Here is a 23,624-nt window from a genome sequence, read left to right as displayed (position 1 = left end):
CAATGTTGCCACATCTCTGTCTGGTGGGCAGGGGCATGACCTTGATGTGAGGGTCTGGGCCTCTTCTCTTGGCAGTGTTTGCCTTCTCCAGCAGTTATGCCTTCCTGCTGATCGCCAGGTCCCTGCAGGGAATTGGCTCCTCTTGCTCATCCGTGGCTGGTAGGCATGAACGCACCAGGGGGCAGGGAGCCTGGCTGGGCACTTGTGTGGACTAATGTTGGGACTAGAGGTAGAGGAGGGTGGAGAAAGGTTTCTGGAGAAGATGTCCACCTTCTTGGTGGATTCTGCCTAGCGTTATATTTCAGTTAGTTTCATGGGCTGAGGAAGATGGGCAGGGGCGGGGGGACGCCATGGGAGGGAGGGGGGATGTCATGGGTGATGTTTTTGGTGTTCCCCAGGGCATGGGCACTGACTGGATCTTCTTGTTTAGGAATGGGCATGCTGGCCAGCGTGTATACAGATGATGAAGAGAGGGGTAACGCCATGGGGATTGCTTTGGGGGGCCTAGCCATGGGAGTCTTAGGTATGTATTAGTCACTGTGAAGGTAGGACCTGCTTGGCGTTGAGTTACAATTGTCCTTGCCCGTTAGTCCTGGCCACACGGAGCTCACACCCACATCCCCGGGAACAGGCATCCAGACCTCCCCTTTCTATTTTTTTTTTTTTTTTTTAACCTCCACGGGGTTTTTGGAAATGGAGGCAGAGTCTGTCCTTCCCTGGCCTCTGTCCCCAAACCTTGTAGGCTCCAATATAAAACACAGAGTTGAGTAGGATGGTCTGTCAGGCCCCCTCTTCTCAAAACGTCCACGTTATAATCTGAGAGAAACACCCAGCCTTCTGTGTCTGCCATTACGCCCACCATGGCTGACATCCTAGGCCAGGGGACAGATATTTTTCCTGAAGGAGAGTTGGATCTTTTCCCTTTCCCATCGTTGACATTTTACTTCTTTCTGGAGCCAGTGGTGCCCATGTCTGCTGATAGCAAAGAAACGGCTGTGTAGGACCCTGCTGTGCTACAGAGCTAACACAGCCGCTGACCTACCTTGTTTGCTTCGGGCCCCTTAAGGATGCTTTTGTGAGGTCTTTCCATCCCCTAGGTGAAAACCTACCTGGGGAGAAGCTCAACATGATGCTAAGTTGAATGTATGGTGTCACCTCAGATCTTTTAAGGAACAAGATATAAGACTCAAACGGGTGTCTTCTTCTATGGGGAGGGGTACCCACCCACCATGCCGTCTCGTGGGTCTCTCTCTTCCTACAGTGGGACCCCCCTTCGGGAGCGTGCTCTATGAGTTTGTGGGGAAGACAGCTCCCTTCTTGGTTCTAGCGGCCTTGGTACTCTTGGATGGAGGTGAGTGGCTATGGGCTTAGCTTCTGTGATGGCATGTGCCTGGGACATTTTCGCTTTCCAAGAGAGTCATCTGTGCTTTTGCTTTGTAGCCATTCAGCTGTTTGTGCTCCAGCCATCCCGGGTGCTTCCAGAGGTAAGCAACTGGGAGGTAAAGGCCGAAGGGTGGCTCAGGTAACTCTCTCTAACCCCTGTTTTTGCCTGACAGAGTCAGAAGGGGACACCCCTAACTACGCTGCTGAAGGACCCATACATCCTCATTGCTGCAGGTGGGACTCCTTCCTGAGTTCTTGAAGTTAAGGGTAGTTCTAAGGTGGTAGGTAGGTAGTGCTGATTTCCACTTGCCTGCTGGAAATATGTGGTCTGGGACATGGATATCCTGCCTTATCCTCGCTTGTTTCTTGTCTTTATGTCAAAGGCTCACTACTTGGCCTTGAACTTTTTAGAAAGGCTTGCTGACCTCACTTGGGGTGTCTCAGGTGGGCGTTTGGCCTGAGAACTGAGCCCTAGAGGGCACCTCTCTGCCCGCAGAGTGAGAAATTGCCTTTGGACGCGGGGCCTAGATGGACTAAAGAAAACTCTGGGCTTCTGTGGCCCTGTCCCAGGGGAGACAGTTATCTTCCCTGCTTGGCCTGGGCCTCCCCTTCCCAGTGCCCAGATACAAGGCTGGTCAACCCTGCAGCATGGCTCAGCCTGAGAGGGCTTCCATGTTAACAGAAAATTGAGTGTTTGAGACAACTTGGTGTTGTTGTCTCTTCTTCTGTAGGATGTTTGTATTCAGCCCTTTTTGATGCTTTAAGAAGGGGCCTGATGACATAGCTCGATAGAACTTGCCTGTTATGCTTAAGACCTGGGTTCATTCCCAGGGATGGCATAAATTTGGCATGGTTATGCCAACATGTGATCCCAGCACACTTTTATCCTTGGCTGTGTAGAAAACTACTTGACACTTTGTTTTAAGAAAGGAAGGAAGGAAGGAAGGAAAAGAGAAAAAGAAAGAAAAAAAATCAATCAATCTCTGGGCTGGTGTTTTTTTTTTTTTTTTTTTTTTTTTTTTTTTTTTTTTTACCTTCTGCTGTGGGATTTAGCCAGGGCAGCACATAGACTAAGTTTTGAGAAGCCAGTACCCCGACCTCTTCATGCCTTGGGCTCTGCAGAATGCAGGAAATATTCCAGAACTGAGGTGAGGTGAAAAAATAGGTGTATGGCAGGGGGTGGGGGTGGGGTGGAGTTCTAGAGATGTAAACTCCCTGAACTGAGCACATGTGAGTCAGGCAGTTTAGCCTGGGACCTTGCTGTTTCTTGGAACCTCAGTGATGAAAGGAAAATGAAAGATGTACCCAGCACTATTAAACCAGCCGTGGTTCTTGTTACATTGTGGCAGTGGTGGAGGTGGTTTGGAGCGAGGTGGGTAGGAAGGGAGTTCAGATGTCCTGCTGTTAAATGTCATCAAGAATGATCGCACAGCTTTCTTTGAATTTGTTCTAGCAAATTACAGGTTCCACAGAGCACAGCACAGGAAGCTTCCAGAATGATGGAGGGCCATTCTGTGTATCTTTTTCCAGACGGCTCTGTATTAACAAAGAGCTTGGTTAACAGATGAATGATGAATTGTATGGATATTCCATGTGTATATGGCTAGAAAAACACCTGTTCCCAGCACACTTGTACCCAGTGCACCATAACCCTTACATTTTCTGACACCTCAGGGATCATGAAAACTATCCAAGTCCATTGTACAGTATAAAGAGCCAATCACAAGGGTCTAGGGATGCCCACCTAGCTATGGAACACAACTCTCCCTGAATGAATTGTAGGGATGCCCACCTAGCTGTGGAACACAACTCTCCCTGAATGAATACTCTTTCTTCATTTTTGAGGTGGGCGGGTTAAACCAAACGAGCTCAATGTCTCCCTGCAGCTACAGACTTTATAATTCTGGGATTGGACTTGCTTAAAATTAAAGTTATTACTCCTTGTTATCCTCTTGGTTTGCCGTTTAGCTCTTACCTTATGGAAGTAGGGTCTCCGAGTGGGGCCCATGGGGTCTGTGTTTGGAGTGATCACAGACACTCAGTATGAAGGCAGAAGCACACTAACATTCCTCCTCCTGTGCAGGCTCCATCTGCTTTGCAAACATGGGGATAGCCATGCTGGAGCCCGCCCTGCCCATCTGGATGATGGAGACCATGTGTTCCCGAAAGTGGCAGCTGGGTAAGGACTAGGGTGTGCCCCGTTTGTCTGTGTGCCTTCTCTGCAGAAATGCCCATTGCAAGGTGACAGAGTGACCACTATTGCTTGCCTCAAATGGACTCTGGGGTCAGTTTCAGTTTTAGCTTTGTTTTTGTTGTTTTTTTTTTTAAATCTTATTTTATCTTTTAATCATTCCTGACAGATGCTTCATGTGAAAGGGGGTTAAGTACAATGAGATTGAGGAAGGAGAGGAAGCATCCACACTAATCTTATTACAGGACATTGTTAGAATTGTTTCATTGTCCTTGTTAATCCATTAGTGTCTGTTTTATAAGCTACATTGTACCATAAGCACATATGCGTAGAGTTTAGTGCTCTTTCCAGCTTCCAGTATCTACTGAGGTCTTGGAATGTATCGCCCACAGATACTGGTGTAACTGCACCAAAGTTCTTTGTTAGGCTGGAATTTATTATTGCCATTGTTGTGACTGCGAATATTGTCCTCCAGCTGAACTCTGTATTGTACTATGATCATTTATCCCCCCCCCCCGCCCCAATTCATTTTTCCGTGGGTCGGTCATTGCTCCGCATTTCTCTTTTCTCGGGTTTCCTGTGTAGCATTTATGAATGTGTCCCTTGAGCTCTCCGGCAGAGATGAATGAGCCCCACAGTGTGGTTAGGTCTATCACCTGAGCTGAGTTGCTGTGGCTTTGGTCATTATGGAGATCTGTCCTAGCTCTCCACCATCTGAGCATCCTCATCGACTCCCTTTCCTGCCCGTCTTCTGTGCAGATACTTGTACAAATGCGTATGTATGTGAAAGCAAGAAGTCAATGCTATTTGAGACAGAGCTCACTGAACCAGGAACTCATTGGTTCAGCTAAGCTGGATGAACAACGGGCCCTAGGGTGCCCCACCTCCCCAGTGTAGGGATTACAGGCATAGCCCACCATGCCCAGCTTTTTATTTGGATCCTGGTGGCACAATTCAGGTCCTCTTGCTCATGCATCCCGTGGCTTGATCAATGACCCCATCCCAGTGATAGGGATTTTCAAGCAATCCCTATTGAAGGGCACCATAGTTCATTTTTTGCCACTGATCCATACTGTAGAATACTCATGCCTTCTCCTCTTTCCCTCATGTTCAGACAGATGTCGGTAGGGCATCTCCCCCAAGTCAAACTGATGTAGTTTTTGCACTAACACAGGTACTAGAATCCAATAGGTAAGAATGGAGCCTCTTTTCATAGATTTAGTGTGTGTGTGTGTGTGTGTGTGTGTGTGTGTGTGTGTGTGTGTACGTCTGCACATGTACACACGAGAGACAGGAAGACAGAGATGACCTCCCTGCCTCAGCCTGCTGAGTACCAGGTTCACAGGTGTCTACCACACTTGGTTAGTGTGGGACTCTTGCTGATAATCTCATTTTCATATTGCACTGTTCTTTTCTTACTTATTAAATGCCTTTTTGTGTACCAGGCATTGATTTTTTTATGAGAAATTTTGCAAATATTGCCCTCACTCTGTCGTGTCCTTTTACTTTACAAGGGGTGCGCTTCATGTCTCAGAACATTTAAAATGCTTCGTGTCAGATTTGACAGGCTTCTGTTCTGTCACTGTCTAGCTCAAAAAGGCCTTTCCCCTGCCAAGATCATTTAAAAATTAAATAGCCCCTGTTTTCCTTTAATGCACTTATGTGTTTTTTTCCCTTATAATATTAGGTTTGCATGGAATTAATTTTGCTCTAATTCTGGAATGGGGATGTGATTTTTTTTCCATGTGGCCATCTATCATCGCTGGGCCGTGTCTCCAGGGGAAGCATCTGGTCCCTCATCTTCATTTCTTTCTCAGTGGCCACGCGTTCTTGGGTTCATTTCCCATTCTGTCCTCTCTTTCACACATCGGCCTTGTCTCATGTTAAGACCTCCTCTTGAATCACTCCCTGTAGCTTTAAAGTGTTCTGGAAAGCTAGTCCCCATGCACACACAATTTTGTTATTTAAGTATGCATTGTCTGTCTTAGAGATTTACTTTATTTTCTTAGTTCCTTCAACTCACATGGGTATCGTTATATGAAGATGCTTAGTTCTGACTTCATTATACCTCCCTCTCTGTGTGTGTGTGTGTGCGTGTGCACGCACGTGCATGCACCATAGAGCACTTGAGAAGGTCAGAGGACAACTTGCCCCCTTCTACCATGTAGGCCTGTGGGATCATACTCAGTTCAAACTCATCTATCCCCAAACGCAACCCTAGCTTACCCCTGGTCTCCTTGCCTCAGGACATGTGTCTCAACAAAGTACCAGCCCCTTCATGCTCTGTAATGATTGCTGCATCTGTCCATCAAACTGTCCCTAAAAGGCCTCAAACAACCCAGGATAGAATATGGGTGAGGGACTTCTAACAGGCGGGAATTTCCTTTTGAGAAAGGTGGCAGCCTTCTGGATTCTGTCCATGATAATGGTGGCACACACTTGTGACTATCCCAGTTGGAAACACTGAAAGGGTAGATTTTTTTAGGATGTGAATTCGGTGGCAAATGTAAACACAAGTCACATGTGCCACTCTGTGGCAGATGGGTTCTTGGAGCTTAGAAAGTATGGTTCTGACCTTCCCCGTCAGAGCCCAGGCTTTCAGGCCCCTGGAGAAAGCTATTCCCAGGTGCATGTTCCCTCACTCTTAGTTTGAGCAGGCTGTCGTACGTGGAGACTACAGCTGCTCCTTTCGAGAGGTCCCAACTCTGCCTTCCCTCTGGTCCTCAGCGCCCTGCAGCTTACGTGTCCTCATAGTGCACCATTTGTCCACTTGGGGATCGCGTGGCTTGGTCAGACATCATGCATTTACTTCACGTCTTAGCTGGGAAGTGTTCTGATGCTGGCCGTGCGCAGGGCATTTAGGAGGCTCTGCTCTTGTCCTCGTCACACAGAGCCTGCAGCTTGCTTTGTAAAGTCTTTAAAGTCAGCGAGGAGCCCCAAGGCCACATGAGTGAGAACTCAGACTCCCCCGTGCCGACCAAAGATCATTTGATGCGGGCTTGTCATTGCCTAGTGTTTAGCTGACCCACCCCGAGGGTCTGCCTGACGTTCGCCTCAGAGGTAGGTTTGTCTCTTGGAGAGAATCTAATTTTACCTCATGCCTCATCTTCAATGTGGCAGGAAAGATCCTCTTAGTGGTCCCTACAGCTTGGGACTAGTGGCTCCGGCAACCACCAGACCCTGTGGGATGAGTGGTGAAGAGAATATTGTGCCTGGAGCCAGAGGCCCTTGCCCTGGCTGACTCTGTTTCCCTGTCATTTTGGGGGACCCTGGAAGTCAGGGCCAAGCGTCTACTAGCTACATGAGTGACATGTGCCAGCTCTCATGAAACGGCTTTGGCTGTAGTGTTCGGGAAGGAATCGGCAGATGCGTGAGCCTGTTCCCAGAGCCTCCCCATCACGAGTTAGGCAGGTCCTGAGTTAGAGCTGTCGAAAACGGACTCTTTCTGTTGCTTACATAATGCCTTGAGTTAAAAGCCAAATGGCGTCTCCCAGACAGCTTGATGCTTAGGGGCTGCGTTCAGGGTGAGGCCTGTAACTCCCCAACGCGAAACTCGGGACCTATACAAGAGCCCTAGACAAGGCTGAGGGCAAGCTCCTCTTGCTGGCCATTGTGGTGTGTTTGTTTCGAATGTGATGTGGCGATACTGCCATAGGAGGGCAGGGAGCTCCTTCTGTCCTAACCGGTTGTGACTTCATAAGGCAGCCTGTGCCAGCCTGGCAAGCGGAGATACACAAATGGGCTGCTGACCCTGTGTGGTTTGGGGATGCCGGGACTTGAGCCTGCAGCCCTCTCTTACATAAGCCAGGGCAACAAGGGCTTACTGTCACACCGTAGCTCGAGGATCAGAAGAGTCTCAAGGACTCAATACTGTTACCTCTCAGGCCACATGTCTAGCATCCGTGATGCTCCATGAGAGCAAACGCCTTCCCCTGCTTGCTGCTCAGGGCTGAGGTGGCTGATGGCTGTGATGGATTTTCGGTTGTGACTGGAGGTGAGTGAGTCGCTGTATGACACTGGATGCTGTGTGTAGAGCAGGTGCGACGAACACTTCTCACTCAGGTGGGGAGAGCCCTGGAGTGAATTCTGTTACATTTGTTGGTGATGGGAGTGTGTGAGGTGTAGAGCCGGCTTCTGCCTGTGCCTTCTCTTTGGAAACCCTGCTGCTGAGGGACAGTGGTCTCACAGTGAAGTGGGTCTCATCCCACACCACATCCCCCCCCCACTGTTTTGTTTGAGGCGGGGTCTTTCCTTGTAGTTTTAGCTGCTCTAGAGCTCCCTATGCAGAGCAGACTAGCCTTGAACTCTAGAGATGCTTCTGCCCCTGCCTCCTGAGTGCTGGCATTCGCTACCACACCCAACTAGGACCTTTTCTTGGGGTGGCTAGCCATACTCAGAGGCACCTCCTGTCTGCCACAATGGAGCTAGGCCTTGGGGAAACTGAGGTGAAACCTGCTTGCTGGGGGCTTATTATAAATGTGGAGAAGGCCAGCAGGCCAGGGTGGAGAAATGGGATTTGCTTGGAGATGTGTCAGTGGAAAGGCTGTCTGGGAAAAAAAAAAAAGTCTGTAGATAGCTCTATGATGAATGAGACATTTGGACCTCACCTCCATTCTGAGTGCACGGGATGAAAACAATGGCTTCTCACAGGGCTGTAAGGGGTTTGAACCTTGCAAAGTTTAGCCAGCAAGCTGTAAGTTCAAGAGAACACCTTGTTTTGTGTTTTCAAAGCCAGGGCAGCTCTGCCTGAGAACCATGACGGCATTTGTCAATGGGCTGGCTGCCTGTGAAAAATCAGGTCATTGTGTCTCTTAGTCCTGTGTGAGATTGGCACCCACCCCTTCAGGTTGAGAAGGTAGGGCTGCTCTCTGGGTTTTTAGGAGTCTGCTTGTGTTTCTGCTTGAAGTTCTAAGTAGAGTCAGGATACATCAGGAGTCCTTGGAGCCTAGCTGGGCTCTCGGAGATTTCTTCTTTGATGAGAAACAACAAAGGCTATCTGAGGGCCAAGATCAAGTAGCAACGATGTACTTGAGGGTCTGTTACACAATTTCCCGCCTGATTCTGAAACTGCCTTGCCCCAAATGAACACACAGATGCTATATTAATTATGAAACTATTGGTTGATGATTAGGGTCTCTTATTTGACTAGCTCTGTCTTAATAACCAATTTCTATTAATCTGTGCATTTCCATTTGGTCTTATGTTATCAGAGAAGGGTCCAGACCTCTTACCCCTTTGTGGTCTCACATGGTGTCCAACTCTGCCTGCATTTCCCAGAATCCTCTTCATCTTCTAGACCCGCCTATCTTGCTGTTCTATTGGCCAACAGTGTTTTATTCATCAACCAATAAGAGAAACACATATACAGAAGGACACCCCCTCCCCAATCAAGGGTCTTTTGGTTTTGTTCTTTAAATTAACATTTAACATTTCTTCTTAATGAAGTCTTATGCAAAAATCTATTTATCTACAGGATATCCCCTCTAACACTGGGTTGCAGTCCTCCAATGATGAGTCAGAGAGTGGCAGCTACCTTGTCAAGTGGGATCTGGCCCTCAGAGTTCCCACAGAACACTCCCTTCGGTTGCATTTTGTTTCTCTGGCCCTGAGGCAGTATGTCAGTGGCTGTTTGTCCTGCTGTCATTTTTCTCAAAGTTTGCATATATATACACCCACGGCCATTGGTTCCAGCTGGTCCCGAGGCAGAGTCAACATGCTTTCTATTACCCAGCCCAACCTGGTCTGCAGAGCGTGGGAGGCTGCCACAGATTTTCTGGGGCCAGGCTTTAATACTGTCTGCTTCAGAGAGCATGGCCAGCTACAGTTCAGGGTTCTCGGAACTGTATCTTTCCATGTTCTCATTAAGCCATGTCACAGCTCAAACACCACCCAATTCTTTCCCTCAAAGAATTCCATGGTGACAGGATTCTTGTTGTTATCGCCTTTGCTGTAAGCTGGTGGTGTACGGGGCACATGGCTGTCAGTAAATGTTTGCCCGATCAGATTATACTGACTGACTGACTGGCCTCTGCATATTGCTGGGCATGATGGAAATGATTTCCAGGAACATGCGATCGCTCTCTACTGCCATTTCCCAGAATCCTGGTTCTGGCATGATTCTGTTTCGAGTTTTGATCATAGAACCCATTAACCTGGAATTCCTATTGCGACAGAGGCTCAGACTCCAGACAGCTTTTCCCAGGGCTTAATGGCTTAGTGTCCTTTATCCTTAAAGGGACAGAATCATGCCTGCCTAGCCCAGCCCTTGTTGACCACTTATGTATAACTGGCACACACAGATGCTGGAGATCAAAGCAGTTCTTACTGTTTGAGGGCAAGTCTAGTATATCTCATTTCAATGGAAAAAAATACTGAAATTAGGAAATTGAAGAGGTCTCTTGTCAGGAGATCACCCTAGTAGTGAGCAGCAGAGCTGAAGTGGATAGATCCCTTGCATATTCGTACACTTGTCTTGATGGGTCTTTTGCTCAATGCTGGCCACGGTTAAGGCAACTTTGCCTGCTGGAACTTGCTCCTGGCTCATTGTTTTCCCCTTGGAGAACCATTAAGTCTTGGACATAAAGTATCTGTCAGTCACAATTTTACCATGAAAAATGATCAAAGATAGTACCATGTTCAGTTAATTGAGAAAAACAGGGCACGGAGCAGGAGGTGTTATATAGTCTTCTTTTTGTGACAAAGCCTTGTGTGCAAACTTACATGGGAAAGTAACTATGGGCTTTGGCTAGCTTTCCCTAGTTCTTTCGATGGCTGTGCCTTTTGTCAAGAATTTTAGAAGTGAGAACGCATATGTAAATGCCCAGACCACGAGGGCGGCCATTGCTGGGCCCCCATAGCTGGGGATTGTCTCTGTTGACGCTCATGTAATGTTGCCACCAGACTCAGATGGAGGAGAGATATAACCACTGATAGAGAAATGGTTTCCATTTCTGGAGCATCTTGGCAGCTTTCTGGGACAGATAAGCCATGTGGGGTCCAGACTGAAACCGGATATTAGCTGCATGCGTGCCAGGCCTTAGACTTCATTTCATCTTCTCGAATCACTGCATTGGTGTCTGTGATTATTAGTTTTTCTGACGTGTGACTTGTAGAAATACTGATAAGGTATCCTTTCATAAATCCACAGGCATTGCTTTCTTGCCAGCAAGTATCTCTTATCTCATTGGAACCAATATTTTTGGGATACTTGCACACAAAATGGGAAGGTAAGCTTAAATGAAAGCATTCATTCTATTGTTTTGGTAATAAGGTGTTTCTTTGAAGAAATTCAGTGTTTCTGTCTTAGCCGTTACAAGTAACTGCTGTGATTTTCATTGAAGATGTGTCTTGGGGAAAACACGCCGTGACTGTTCAATTATTGACCGTGCCTTTTCTTTCAACAGGTGGCTTTGTGCTCTTCTGGGAATGATAATTGTTGGGATCAGCATTTTATGTGTGAGTGAAAGATTGCATTTGACAGGCAGTCGGGGGAGAGGGCGGGAGACTGAAACTCTTTGTTTTGGGTGAGATTCACCAGGTAACATTTTATAACAGTTTGAGTTTGCTAATATTTGTTTTTTTTAACATGTTCTACATTTTATTTCGGCTTTTAAAAGTCATTTCAAACATTTCTGGAAAGACCCCCAGTGGGTATCTTAATTAATTTTAGGTCAGACGTTGCTTAAGCTATTTTATCATGTAGTTTACAAAGTTATTTTTTCAATTATCTTTTTTAAATTTTTGTAGTTTTTTTTTTTTCTCTTTAAGGCCCCATTATGTAACCCAGGCTGGCCTAGAACTGACCTATTCTAGCAATTTTTTTTTTTTTTTTTGGATTTATGGGCTTGAATCATTAGACATGACATGTCTTCATAGAGCTATTCTGAACAATAGTGGGATGTTAACCAGAATAAACATATTTTATTTATCAAATATGTCTGATTTCTCTGTGTCAAAGCTGAGGTGATAAATCCATCTTTCAGAGGAGCCATGAAATTAAGTTTTTACAGCCGCCAGAATTTACATTTCAGAGTTTGCCATACATTTATTGATTGGTTGCACTGGAGATCGAACCCAGGGTGTCATGCACAGTAGGCAGGCATCTTACCGCTGAATGCACCCTTAATCCAGGCTTTGGATTTTAAAGATTAGGATGGCAACCCTCTTCCTTCCCCTGCTCTTATTTCTTTCAAAAGGCCCAGATAAAAGATATTTTTAGGCTTCCCCCCAACCAGGATGATTTATTGGAGTTGATATCTTTTATTTTATCGTATTAACTTCCTCTTACAGATTCCTTTTGCAAAGAACATCTATGGACTCATCGCTCCCAACTTTGGAGTTGGTTTTGCCATTGGTAAGTCACACAGGTCTTGTGTCTCCCTTTGGAAGGGCGTTCTCTCCGGTGGAAACTCTCTTCTTGAGTAGTGAGCAGACTATAGGTAGGTACAAAAGCTCAGATTCCCAGAAGCTGAGCATGGCCAGGGTCTGCCATGAGATTAGCTCAGGAGCAACCCATCGTCCAGGCCCATGAAGATGCATTTGAAAATCAGGTGCTTCTCCGCCATGCCCCGCAAACACGTGCGTCCCTATCCGTTGCACCGTCGATTCAGTTCAGACCGGAGAGTGAGCGCGCCTTCCTAAAAGTGGCTAGGGACAGACTTCCCATGTGCTTTCCGTATTTGGCTTGGTAAAGAAAATGCAAGCTGGCGAGGTCTCATGTTGTGCGCTGCAGGCATTTTCAGAGGCAAAGAAAAGAAAACATTAGGGAAAGTCTGCACTAATGGCAGGCTTTCGTTTCTCACTTATAAATACTGGTTATCATGATAAAAGCAAAGGCCGCACCTGTTACACCACTGAGGTGTCAGGAATTTAGTCTCAGGGCGGTATAGCGGGACAAACGGATGGAATATCGTCTGACCCTCTAGAGGAGGTTAGGCAGCCCAGGCATCTCATGTACCTTGTGGGCCTTCACGCCATTCTTCAACACTTTGCTTACCATCTTTCTGTCCAGCAGGCTGCACACATCAGATGACCAGCAAATACTAAACAAATGAAAGCCATTTCTCTCATCCAGCTGCTGCTGTGTGCCAGCCCCTCAGCATGTGTGCACAGGCATCCGTTTACTACAGTCGGTCGCCAAAACCACTTTCAAAGCACATGCGTTGTAGACAGAAGGAGGCTAGGCATGACCTCGCCCTAGCTTTTGCACCCAGAACTCTGAACACATGTGCCCTTTCTGATCCCTGTCCCTTGCTGGTCAAGAGGCCTCAGCTTGTCACGCTGGTCTTTGTTGGTGTTGGTGTTAGCCAACTAACGAGACAAACTCTCCAGGCTTTGTTTTTTTCTGAGCAGGAAGAGATCCCCCCCCCCTCCTTTGCGTTTTAGTGCTCGGGCACTTTCCAGCTTGGTAACTCCCATGGTCTAAAGCCTGGGAAAGAGGTTGATTCAGATATGTGTTAGCTGGCAAGAGGAAAAGGGAGTCAGAAAATAGTGGATCAGGAAGGCGTCAGCTGGTAGGCCAGGTTCCAGAGGCCTGTAATATACTACATCTGTAGAACAGTAACAGGTGAGTCGCCAGAGGATTGGGTACCTTCCCCTTACCCCCAAAACATGGCCCATTTCAAGAGATTACAAGGTGAGGTCAGACGGCCTATAAAGGTGGTCTGATAAGGTCTCAGAATCTTGAGTTGAATTCCACCCCTCTCTGCACCCTTCAGCCTTGTTCTTACTAGTCACAATGAAGGGTCTGCTGTCAGATCGTCACAGATGAGCAAGTGGCAATGACAGGGAAAGACCTGGCAGTGTACTGAATTTAGGACACAGTCCCTGACAGTCAGCCTGTTTCTGGTTCATACCACTTTTCCGTTCACTGTTCCTTAACTATCCACAGGGATGGTGGATTCCTCCATGATGCCTATCATGGGCTACCTGGTTGACCTACGGCACGTGTCTGTTTATGGGAGTGTGTATGCCATTGCAGATGTGGCCTTTTGTATGGGATATGCTATCGGTAAGAAGGCTCACTTTCGAGACAACCTTTACCTTAATGCAGGACAGAGAAAGCCTCATAGAAATACAGAAATCTTTACATTTTCTGGCAACAAGACATTTGGAGAAAGTGTTAATTTTCTGTTTCCCCAAAGGTCCCTCTGCTGGTGGTGCCATTGCAAAGGCAATCGGCTTTCCTTGGCTCATGACAATTATCGGGATAGTTGATATTGTCTTTGCTCCTCTCTGCTTTTTTCTTCGAAGTCCACCTGCTAAGGAAGAGAAAATGGTAAGGAAGCTGTGTGGTTTTTTTTTTTTTTTTGATGATTTTGGTATGGCTATCTGGATGGTTTGTGCATTGTTCAATTCTAACCATACTTCCTCTCCTTTCCGATAGAAGCCTCTACACAGAGCACAGTTGAGCAAGTGACTTTTTTTGTTCATGTTATTTTCCCAGTTATTTCTTATAAGCCTCATGAATTTGAAGAATGAAATTTCTTTTGTATTTAGATTAACATTGTTTAATTCTTGCCAATCAAATATATCCCTGGGATAATTCAGTCTGATTTGCTATAGTTCTTGAACATCCTCCTGCTTCCCAGGGTATGGTACGAATTGCTTTTCACAGCACTCAGTGATAGATGGTGTCATTGGCCCTCACCATGCACAGGAGTCTGGGGATGTTCTCAGGAGTCTTTGTGGAAGTTGATCATATTTACACCCTGGGACAAGCATGTGAGCATGGAGAACTATGCAATTCTTACCTTCATGAACAGGATCGCCGTCATGGGCAAGCTATAGAGAATAAAGTTCAAATAGAGAAACCAGTTCAAATCATTGGCTCTAAATCTGAAGTGGGAGATAATAAGTCCTGTGCCCTTTCTAAGGTGTTTACCTCACCCAACAGAAAGAGCTCACTGCTGTTGTTCATTGTCTGTCCCGGCAGACTAAAATATCAGGTGCTGGCATTATTTCGCTGAAAGGAGGCTGTCTGGACTAAGGATGAAGGAGAAGCCCATGGGAAGTGGTGGTGTTGTGTTCGGGGACAGATCTAAGGCTTCTTTGTCATCTTCTTTTGGAGTAGATCAGAGGTTTCCCTCTCTGATACTGTGGATTGAACCTAGGGCTTCTCTACTATTGTGTTTCATTTCTAGGCCCCTTTACCTTTGAAAATGTTTTATCTCCAGACAGGGTCTCATTAAGCTGCCCAGGTTGCCCTTGAACTTACTGTGCAGGTGACCAGTCGGGCCTTGAAGTTAGGATGTTGCTTCATTTCCAGGAGTAGCTGACAGTACAGGCCTGTGCTGCCTAAGGCCAGCGCAGAGGGGCTCTCTGACATGAACTAACCGGACAGGTGCTGACATCTTATCATTTCTTGAACTACTCTTGATGGTTTCCTCCAAAAGCAAATTTAAAGACAGAACCAAAGTTTAGATTGTGGGACCTATGTTTGACTGAGGCATTTTACATTCTCCCGTCCATTTACTATAGCTTAAAAACACATCCATCTCTAGCCCCCAACAGTATGGGATTTGACTAGACCTGAGTTTCTCATGGCTGGGCTCCTAGGGAAGGGCGACGGTGCTGTGGAGGGGCTTGGGTGGGGGCATTTCCTGCTTCTAGCCCGGCTGTGTGCACCACTGCGGCACGTCTGTCTGGTTGACCCGAGCCTGTGCCCTTTAGAATCAATACAGACTCATCACACGGAGCTGGGAAGATGTCCTGCCGTGGCCACATTATCAATAATTTGATTAAGGCTAAATGAAGGTTACTCCCAAACCTTTTTGACTAAAGAAATTGAATTATCAGTAAATGTTTCTGTCACCCCGGAGACAGTTAAGACTGTTAGGAATGGTGAAGGTCTGGCGTGGGCCTGGGGGCAGCTGCCCTGGAAAATGAAAACACCTCACAGGGGTGCCGTGAGAGTTACAGTCGCACATCAACTATCTCCAGTGGCACCCGCATACCCTTCCTGCCCTAACGAAATCGCCCAGTAGCACCCAGATGCCTTTGCTCTTCAAGGCGAGAGTTTCCTTTTGCTGCCCAGACTCTGCTGGGCAGGCAACCAGCACCAAGACAGTATACGTTAGTGGTTGTTGTGTTATCTATCGGTGGCTTCCAGCATGAGCTAGCAGAGGAAATGAAGGTCAGAAGACTAGCTGAGGAGATGCTGGAGGCGGGAAGTACTTGTCTAGCCAGTTGCCGCGGTGTTTTGAAGAAAAGATGGTAGAAAGCCAGTTTCTCTTTATTTAAACCAGTGCTTTAGCTCATTTAAAGAAAATACTGAAGGAAGCAGGGGAGACGATCCAAAAGGGTAAGCTCCAAGAATGACAGGGGCTCAGGGCTGCTTCCCTGTGAAATGTCCACATCCTTACCAGTGCCCATTGAGATAACCATCAGCTCCTAAGCTGTGCGTTTCTCTGCCTGCAATTAACGCCCACAATTGGGGAAATGCCGTTTAAGTTCAAGACCAGAGGCCAGGAGGCGTCTGCCCTGCGCAAAGAATTCTTTCCTTAAGTCCTTGCTAAGTACTTCCCACAGGTACTCCCTCTGTGGCTGTGTGTGACAGTGGCCTGTGCAATGGTGTTTCGTAGGATTGTACAAATCACACAGCAGGCTGTGAATTGGGTGTGAGCACCACAGCTTTTCTCCTATTCGTATTTCTGCTTTTAAGGATAATGTAACTGATAGAGGCAAAGGGAAAATCCTCCTTATTGCTCAGTCTCTGTAAGGTATAAGGCATGTGTATCAACGCTGCCATTTGAGGGGAAATGCCCCCATAATAAGACAGTGACACAGGACCCTGACTTCTCAAAACACCCCGATGAGAACAGCTGAGTTCCAAGATTGGCTTTGGTTTTCAAGTTTAAAGAATTATTTTTAGGAGGTAGGACGTGACAAGGGAGTGGCCTTTAAGTGTATGGCTGTTTAAGGTCCTTCTAGCTAAGACCACGGTTCAGTGCTGAGGAGATAGTTCAATGGATACAATTAGTTGCCACAAGAAGATCTAAGTTCAGATCCCTTGCGCCCAGGTAAATGTCAGGCAGGTGCGGTAGCCCACCCACAAACTCGGCAAGGAAGGCTGAGCAGAGGGTCCCTGGAGCAAGCTGGCTGACTGACTAGCCAAATTGGCAAGGATTGGCTTCAAGTGAGAGACCCTTCCTCAATATAGAAAGTGAAGTCCCAAGATAACCTGGCATCAGCCTCTGGCCTTTACAAGTGAATGCACACACACACACACACATACACGCACGCACGCACCCATACACACATGAAAGTTTACACACATAAAAAGAATTCTTGTCCATGGGCTAGGCAAAGATGGGGCGTCTAGTAGTAGATGAGGATATACATGAGGTGTAAATTAGAATCTACTTGTAGACACAGTGCTTCTCCTGCGCACTTACATAGTGTACATAGTGAGCTGCTCCCCCCTGTTTTTCTAGTTATGTTAAAAAGAACAAAACTTTCCTACTGGAATGTCTACCTTCTAAGTGCATTTACTGATTCACCACCTCAGCCCTGACTTTTATTACTCTTCTATTTCATTCGGTCTGGTTTTGTTTGCTTTTCACCTGGAAGACCCCAGCTTTGCTCTGGGTACAGTGACGGGAGCTAGGTATTTAGCAGGGGCTTGGATATATCTGGGCTTTGGTATGCCTTTGGTGCCAGACCTTCTCTCCAGTTCTACTCCACGGTGGTGTGTACCCTAAATCCCCTGCCCACTTCGTGGGCCACTGAGCACATGCCACTCATGTACTTGCCTTACCCGCTCAATACTGTGTGCGTCTCTTTCCATGGCGCACTATCTGGCATTTTTAACGATGCATAATTTTTTTTTTTTTTAAAAAAAAGTAAAACTACTGCCCAGTAAAGCTTTTGGGAGAGGACATGAAGCTAGGTTGTAGAAACCATGGAAGGATATTCATAAAGAGACACACAGACTATCAGCTATATTGAACTCTATAATCACTTATGTCTTCGTGATAGAAATAATTAGTACATCGCAGTATGTGTGTGGGTACGGATGAAGTGTGCATGTAGAGGCCCAAGGACAACTTTGGGGGTTGTACCCCAGGGGCTGTCTACCTTTTTTTTGGAGTGTCCTGCTGGTCTAGAGCTCATCAAGTAGGTGACTCAATCTGGTTGCCTGTTTTATCTCTCTAGTGCAGGGACAGCAAGTATACACCATCACTCCTGCGTTTTTAAAATGTGGGTTTTAGGGATTGAACTCAGGGCCTCATGCTTGCCAGGCAAACACTTTCTTTACCCATTAAGCTATCTCCCTAATCCCAGCACAGATTTTTTTTTTTTTTTTTTTTTTTTAAAGACAGGCTCTATGTAGTCCCATTAGGTCTAGAGCTCTATGTAAGCCTGCCTCGCCTCAAACTCATAGAGCTCCATCTGCCTTGCTGAGCACTGAGTATGTGCTCTCACACCCATCAATCTCCATACGTTTTTACTGAATATAATTCTATATTACAGTCCTAGAGTTCTAAAGATTACCTATATAAGTTTACGGTGGTTGTGAACAAGGCGATGCTGGCCACTCTTTTCTGATGTGGCCTTGCTGTGTGTGGGCCAAATGAAGGTCGAGAAGGTCAAGGCTCATGACTGGCGCTCCTGGCTTTGGTGGTGATTTCCAACTGCTCCCTCCATTACCTGCCAAGACCTCTGGTACAGGCCATGACCATTAGTGTTTCACCTACTGCCCTCCATAATCCGATGTGGTCATTCAGACCTATCTTCTGCAAATCCTCCCCATCTTTCAGGATGCACCTAAGATCCCATCTCCTCTGCAGAACCTCTGCTAACCCTTAACCTCACCTGTGAACCTGGGGGACCTGCCCATACCTTTGCACTTACCTTCAGGGTAAGGCCACACACACAGTAGGTGCCCTAGATGATGACGTTGAGTCTTACATAACACACTGTAACCAAGGCAGTGTCGCGGAGGTGGCCAATAGCACTGTCACTGTAAAGGTAGGATTTCATTTTCACCTGTCCCACTCTACCGCCAGACCATCTATCTCCACGGCGCTCTCTAGGTACATAATCTTCAGAGATTAGCTACAGCTATCAAAGGCTAAACCTTTGTGTGACATGGGGGGGTGGGGAATGACTCACACATACAATGTCTTTTAGTAATCAAATCTTTTAAGTACAGCTCTCAATTCGCTCAGCAAGCAGTGTGATTGGAAAGGGAGCCTGAAGATGTCGGTTTGAGATGACAGCCTGACCAGGCTCACAAAAGCCCTTATCTGTGTGCCACACAGCAGATCGTTTTGAGAATCTTGTGGGAAATGATAAAAGGGTTAAGCACTGCCTGTTCTTACCACATTTGCAGGACAAGCTGGGGATAACGAACAGACACCAAGACAGGCTGCCTTATAATCCACTCAGGTTTGCAGACGGCACACATGCATGCACGCACGCACACGTACACACACCCCTTGGGGGAATGGTTTCTATGAAGGAGGCAGACTGCTAAGACATACCTGACTCACTTGGCCTGCACAAGGCCCTCACCCTGCACTTCTCCAGCCGCCAGGGATACTCTAAGAAAGTGGAATTTGTCTTGGGAGTGCCTGGGATTCCTCCTCAGTATTACGGCTAAACCGCTGCCCTCTGCACCCACCAGTTCTGATGTGTAGTCGCAACAAATTTGAATTCAGAATGTCTAAAGCTCAGGTACCTATCAGCGCTAGTCTGTACATTTCAAAATCACCACCTAGCTACACTACACATTTGCAGTGCGTGGGGGCACTGTAAAGCTGAACTAAAATACACATGGAGACATGTTCTATGTCAACATAGGTCTTTTCACATAAAGGACCTGACCATCTGTAAATTTGGGTGATTGGGAGGTGAACATCCTTTGGTCAAGTTCTTTAAGCCTGTGTGCCCATTTTCTCAGTTTCCCACCTAAGCTTACTACGAAGCCAAGGCTCCCCTCCCCTCCATCTATCTTGTAGCCGGGTTCCTGGCAGGTCAGCTGTGCTATCAGATTCCTGCTTGGTTCTGCACACTGTCAGCAGGGATAATGACCACAAGCACTTCTTGTTGAGGGGGGACTTAGAAAAGAAAGCAGTTTTGTTGGTATTTTCCTTTTGCAGGTACACTTATTTTTGGTTTAACTTTCAGAAACAAAAGAGGGGAGAGGACTTTTATGTGTGTGTTTGTGATAAAAGAGAACAGCTAGGAGAGAGATGGCCTGAACATCACATTTGTGAACAAAGCCCTGGAATGTTTGACCTGGGAAACTATCTAAAAGGCCATGGCAAAATGTAAGACAGTCTGTAGGTGGTTGCTATCAGAACCAGAGTACTCGCTGGAAATAAGAGTGGATTTCAGTTCAGACTTCCCGCTATTTAGCATCTTCATCAAGTTTCCTGTTGTGGCAGTCTGTAAAATGGAAGATGGATGCAACGTGGTCAACAGCTCCCAACCCTCACAGGACTCTGTTTCACTTTCTGAAACCTGGTCCACCCACCCTGCTTCACAAAACTCAACTTCTATCTCCCCCGGCAGGTACAATGAAAACATCCTAGAGACCACTTTACTTACTACTTAAGATTTTTCACTAAGTGGAGAATTCAAGGTTTCAAGGTCAAGACATGGCAATTGCTTTCAAAATACTAACCCTTAACAGCAGTGGGTTAAAACCATCTTAAGTTAACGTACTTGTATTTTTGCTTTTAGGCTATCCTCATGGACCACAACTGTCCCATTAAAACAAAAATGTACACTCAGAATAATGTCCAGTCATATCCCATCGGTGACGATGAAGAATCTGAAAGTGACTGAGGCCCCTAAAGTTGCCAAGGGCTTATGTGTAGCAGTGTTTCCAGGGAACTGACTTGTGCAGAGCTGTCTTAGTCACACCATCCATTCCTGGCAAAGAGTATAACAACCAAAGGTGATACTTTCTTTTCCATGGTTATGATCGACTGCCAACAGCCTTATAAAGAAAAAGCAGCTTTTCTAGGGGTTTGTATAAATAGTGTTGAAAACTTTATTTTACGTATTTGCTTTTATTAAATATTATACAATATATTTTGACGAAATAGGTATATTGTAAATGTATAAATATTTGAATCCAAATCAAATATAATTTTTTAGCTTACATTCACGAACACTTGGACAAAAAAAAATCTTGTATTTTTTCTGAATACTGGTAATGAGTGTTTAAAGCACACATTATCTGAGACTCTCCAACAAGAAACTAGAAGTCTGAGAAACAGATCATGTAAGACAGCGAGCGCCATTAGATAGCAACACTGAATGTGTTGTTATTTAACTTGTAATTAGTATCAATGTATTTATGAGTTAAAAGCTAGTCGTTTCAAGCTCAGAGGACAAGAACTTTCATCAGCCATCTTTCAAACTTACTCATAAACCTTTGCTGGCATTAGTTTTCTATTACAACCACCCACCTGGAAAGGGATGGCTATAAATTCTGTTTTCTGTGTCATATCATTGGCAGCAAACATTAAAGCCAAAAAGGGGTAAAAAGTAAATGTTCTGAAAACAGGAAAAGACCCCAAAAATGTTGCTTTCTTTGACAGATATATACTTGATGGTCTTATTGGGTGGAAATCAAGTATGCACTTTATATGATGGCAAGGCTAAGCATGGTATGATTTATCAAACCTAGTTCATGTTTTGGAAAAGGAAACAAGGCTATCAAGCTGCTATGTGAAAAATCAGATTACATCTCTCACCTGCTTGCAGGACATCCAAGTGTTTTTCTAGACTTGTTAATTTTGAGTTGCTGTTATTTTTTAGACTCCTAAAAGTTGTTCATAGCAATGTAGAAATGAATTTCAAACAAAGATGAAGGAACGAAATTGTTCATGTCTAACATGATTATGTTAAGATAATAGGGTGGTCAGGACACTTTCCCTTTCTGAAGCAGAAAAAAACAATCTACAAATGTGTATGTATTACTGTATCATCTTGTGTGCTGGGTAGAGTAACTTTTCTAAGCGTGGTGACGCTGATGTCCCTTTTCAGTGTGCCAGCTTAATATTACTAGTGACCATTATCTATAATTGCTTTGTATGAGATTACAACCTTCTGGAATACAAAGTATGGGATATGTCTCAAATAGTATGTGTTAATTCTGCAGTTGTGTAATTATATATAAGAACAATACCTGTAGGTTTTGTTAAGCTAAATTGTGTTTGTGTGACCCTGAACATTAAGAGAACTTTAGGATAATAACCCCTCAAACTTATTGGCGATTACACATTCTTTAGGAAAGTAGCTTATACTTTTGCTTTATGAAACGTTCTGTGACCTTGGTGGTTTGAAGTCTAGTGTCTTTGAGGGAAACAGGCTTCCTACTCATTAAACTATTGGATAGCCATACAGGTATGCAACTCTGAAAGATGGCTGCAGAGGACTAAAATCGAAGGGTGGAACCTATACATCTCCAGGACAGCTTTAGAAGTACTGTGGTTAGAAAGGGCTTGTACTTTTCCTTGCCTACAATACCGTGTACAGTAATTGACGCTGATGCCATTTTTGTTTTTTGAGGCTTCATCAAGAACAAACAGCAAAGGCATGCCAGTCACTCAACTACGGGGAAAAGAAAAAATAAATTTAGAACTGTTAGAGAGCAAAAGATAACCTGTTCCTAAGGTGAAAGTAAAGACGTTTATATGACTAATATTCTGGGTACACAAGACTGGAAATAGGATGTTTTAAAAAATACCGTGCACACACCAGAAAAAAAGGATGTACAGCTCTATGATGGTTTTTACAGAGTAGAGGTGGCTTTTGTTCGTACTTGGTAATTCAGACACACATCTTAGTGAGGTAGTGATGGATACTGAACTTCCTTTTGACTGCTAAGTGTATCTGTTCTGGCTGCACTTTAGATTACTTAATAAATCTTGTTGAACACTGTGCTGTGCCCGCCTGTATTCTTTCATAAACCATTGCATCAACACTGTTGTTGGAATAAAATACATAGACATTGTTTTGGCTGTAGATATTTAATTAAAAAGCATTCTTTGTGTTTGTAGGCATCAGGCAAAAGTTACTCCAGGCTAGGGTGAACCATTCTCTGGCTGTCCACCGTTTGCTTTAAATGAAACATATGGCTTGTTGTAGCCTATCAGCATGGAGAAAAGAGTGAGTTTCCCTGGACTTCACCTCCAACATTGTTCTAATTGCTGTGAACAGATAATTACCTGATAGAGAGAGAGCTCTAACACCTAGCCAACTAACAGAACAGGCTCTGCAAGATGTACAAATCAGAATCATTTTGAGTGGGTTAGGATGGCTTGCTGTTTTATGCAGACCTTAAGAAACATCAAGGGATCAAAAAGATGAAGGTAATCTCCTTTCTACCATTGTTTGCTTTCTGGAGGGAGGGGATAAGGAAAACCATCACCTCAATTTAGAAATTAAGGTAACAGAACTTTTAAAAATTGAAGTGATTTCAAACTTACTTTAGAGGACTTAGAATTTTGAATTCTATTGTCTTACTACATATGGTAAAAATGTCTTTAAAATTTTTTTTAAGATAGACTTTACCCTCAAAGCTTTAGGCTGTTCTTTTTCTTAGAATAAGGAGGTATCTACACAAAAAGTTCTATTATTAATGAATGAAGTCTGATACTAAGAAATATAGTACAGCTGGACATGATGGAACATGTCCTTTAATCCCAGAACCCTAGAGGCAGGTAGGTTATCTGTTGAGTTCAAGGCCAGCCTGATCTATACAGTGACCAGGATAGCCAGACCTATGGAGAGAGACTTTTATCTCAAAAAAAAAAAAAAAAAAAAAAAAAAAAAAAAAACCACACACAATAAATAGAAAAGAAATATAGCATATCGTGATTGCAAAATAATACTAAAATGTTGCTCATTCTGTCTATCCCAGTCATTCATCTAAATACCAATGAAGACAATACATTTTAAATAGTCTAATTTTTCTTTCCCGAGACAGGCCTCACTATAAATCTACTTATTGCCATATAGCATTAGGAAAAAAAAAAAAAAATCCATATATCTATTTCAAAAGGTAAGGAGGCAAAGGTAAAAGTTTGGA

General features: G+C 45.0%; 1 protein-coding gene across 4 annotated transcripts in view; it reads left to right on the top strand.

Moving 5' to 3' along the window:
* Window positions 1-21,063, top strand: part of Slc18a2 (solute carrier family 18 member A2) — a 33,699-nt gene extending 12,636 nt beyond the window's left edge. For 3 of the 4 annotated variants that reach the window (XM_051199782.1, XM_051199784.1, XM_051199783.1), the window contains exons 5-16: window positions 76-159; window positions 431-523; window positions 1,262-1,351; window positions 1,441-1,484; window positions 1,557-1,617; window positions 3,467-3,562; window positions 10,722-10,800; window positions 10,978-11,029; window positions 11,864-11,927; window positions 13,464-13,583; window positions 13,717-13,850; window positions 20,264-21,063. In XM_051199782.1, coding sequence (XP_051055739.1) covers window positions 76-159; window positions 431-523; window positions 1,262-1,351; window positions 1,441-1,484; window positions 1,557-1,617; window positions 3,467-3,562; window positions 10,722-10,800; window positions 10,978-11,029; window positions 11,864-11,927; window positions 13,464-13,583; window positions 13,717-13,850; window positions 20,264-20,368 — 1,022 coding nt within the window. In that variant the 3' untranslated portion in view covers window positions 20,369-21,063. The remainder of the gene's footprint in view (window positions 1-75; window positions 160-430; window positions 524-1,261; window positions 1,352-1,440; window positions 1,485-1,556; window positions 1,618-3,466; window positions 3,563-10,721; window positions 10,801-10,977; window positions 11,030-11,863; window positions 11,928-13,463; window positions 13,584-13,716; window positions 13,851-20,263) is intronic. The other variant, XM_051199781.1, reaches the window with a different exon arrangement.
* Window positions 21,064-23,624: the final 2,561 nt, after the last annotated feature.

Source organism: Phodopus roborovskii, unplaced genomic scaffold, assembly GCF_943737965.1.
Source record: "Phodopus roborovskii unplaced genomic scaffold, PHOROB, whole genome shotgun sequence".
In the NCBI taxonomy this organism is placed as follows: domain Eukaryota; kingdom Metazoa; phylum Chordata; class Mammalia; order Rodentia; family Cricetidae; genus Phodopus; species Phodopus roborovskii.
The sequence above is the reverse complement of the archived record's forward strand: the minus strand, read 5'-3'. Positions and strand labels throughout refer to the sequence as shown.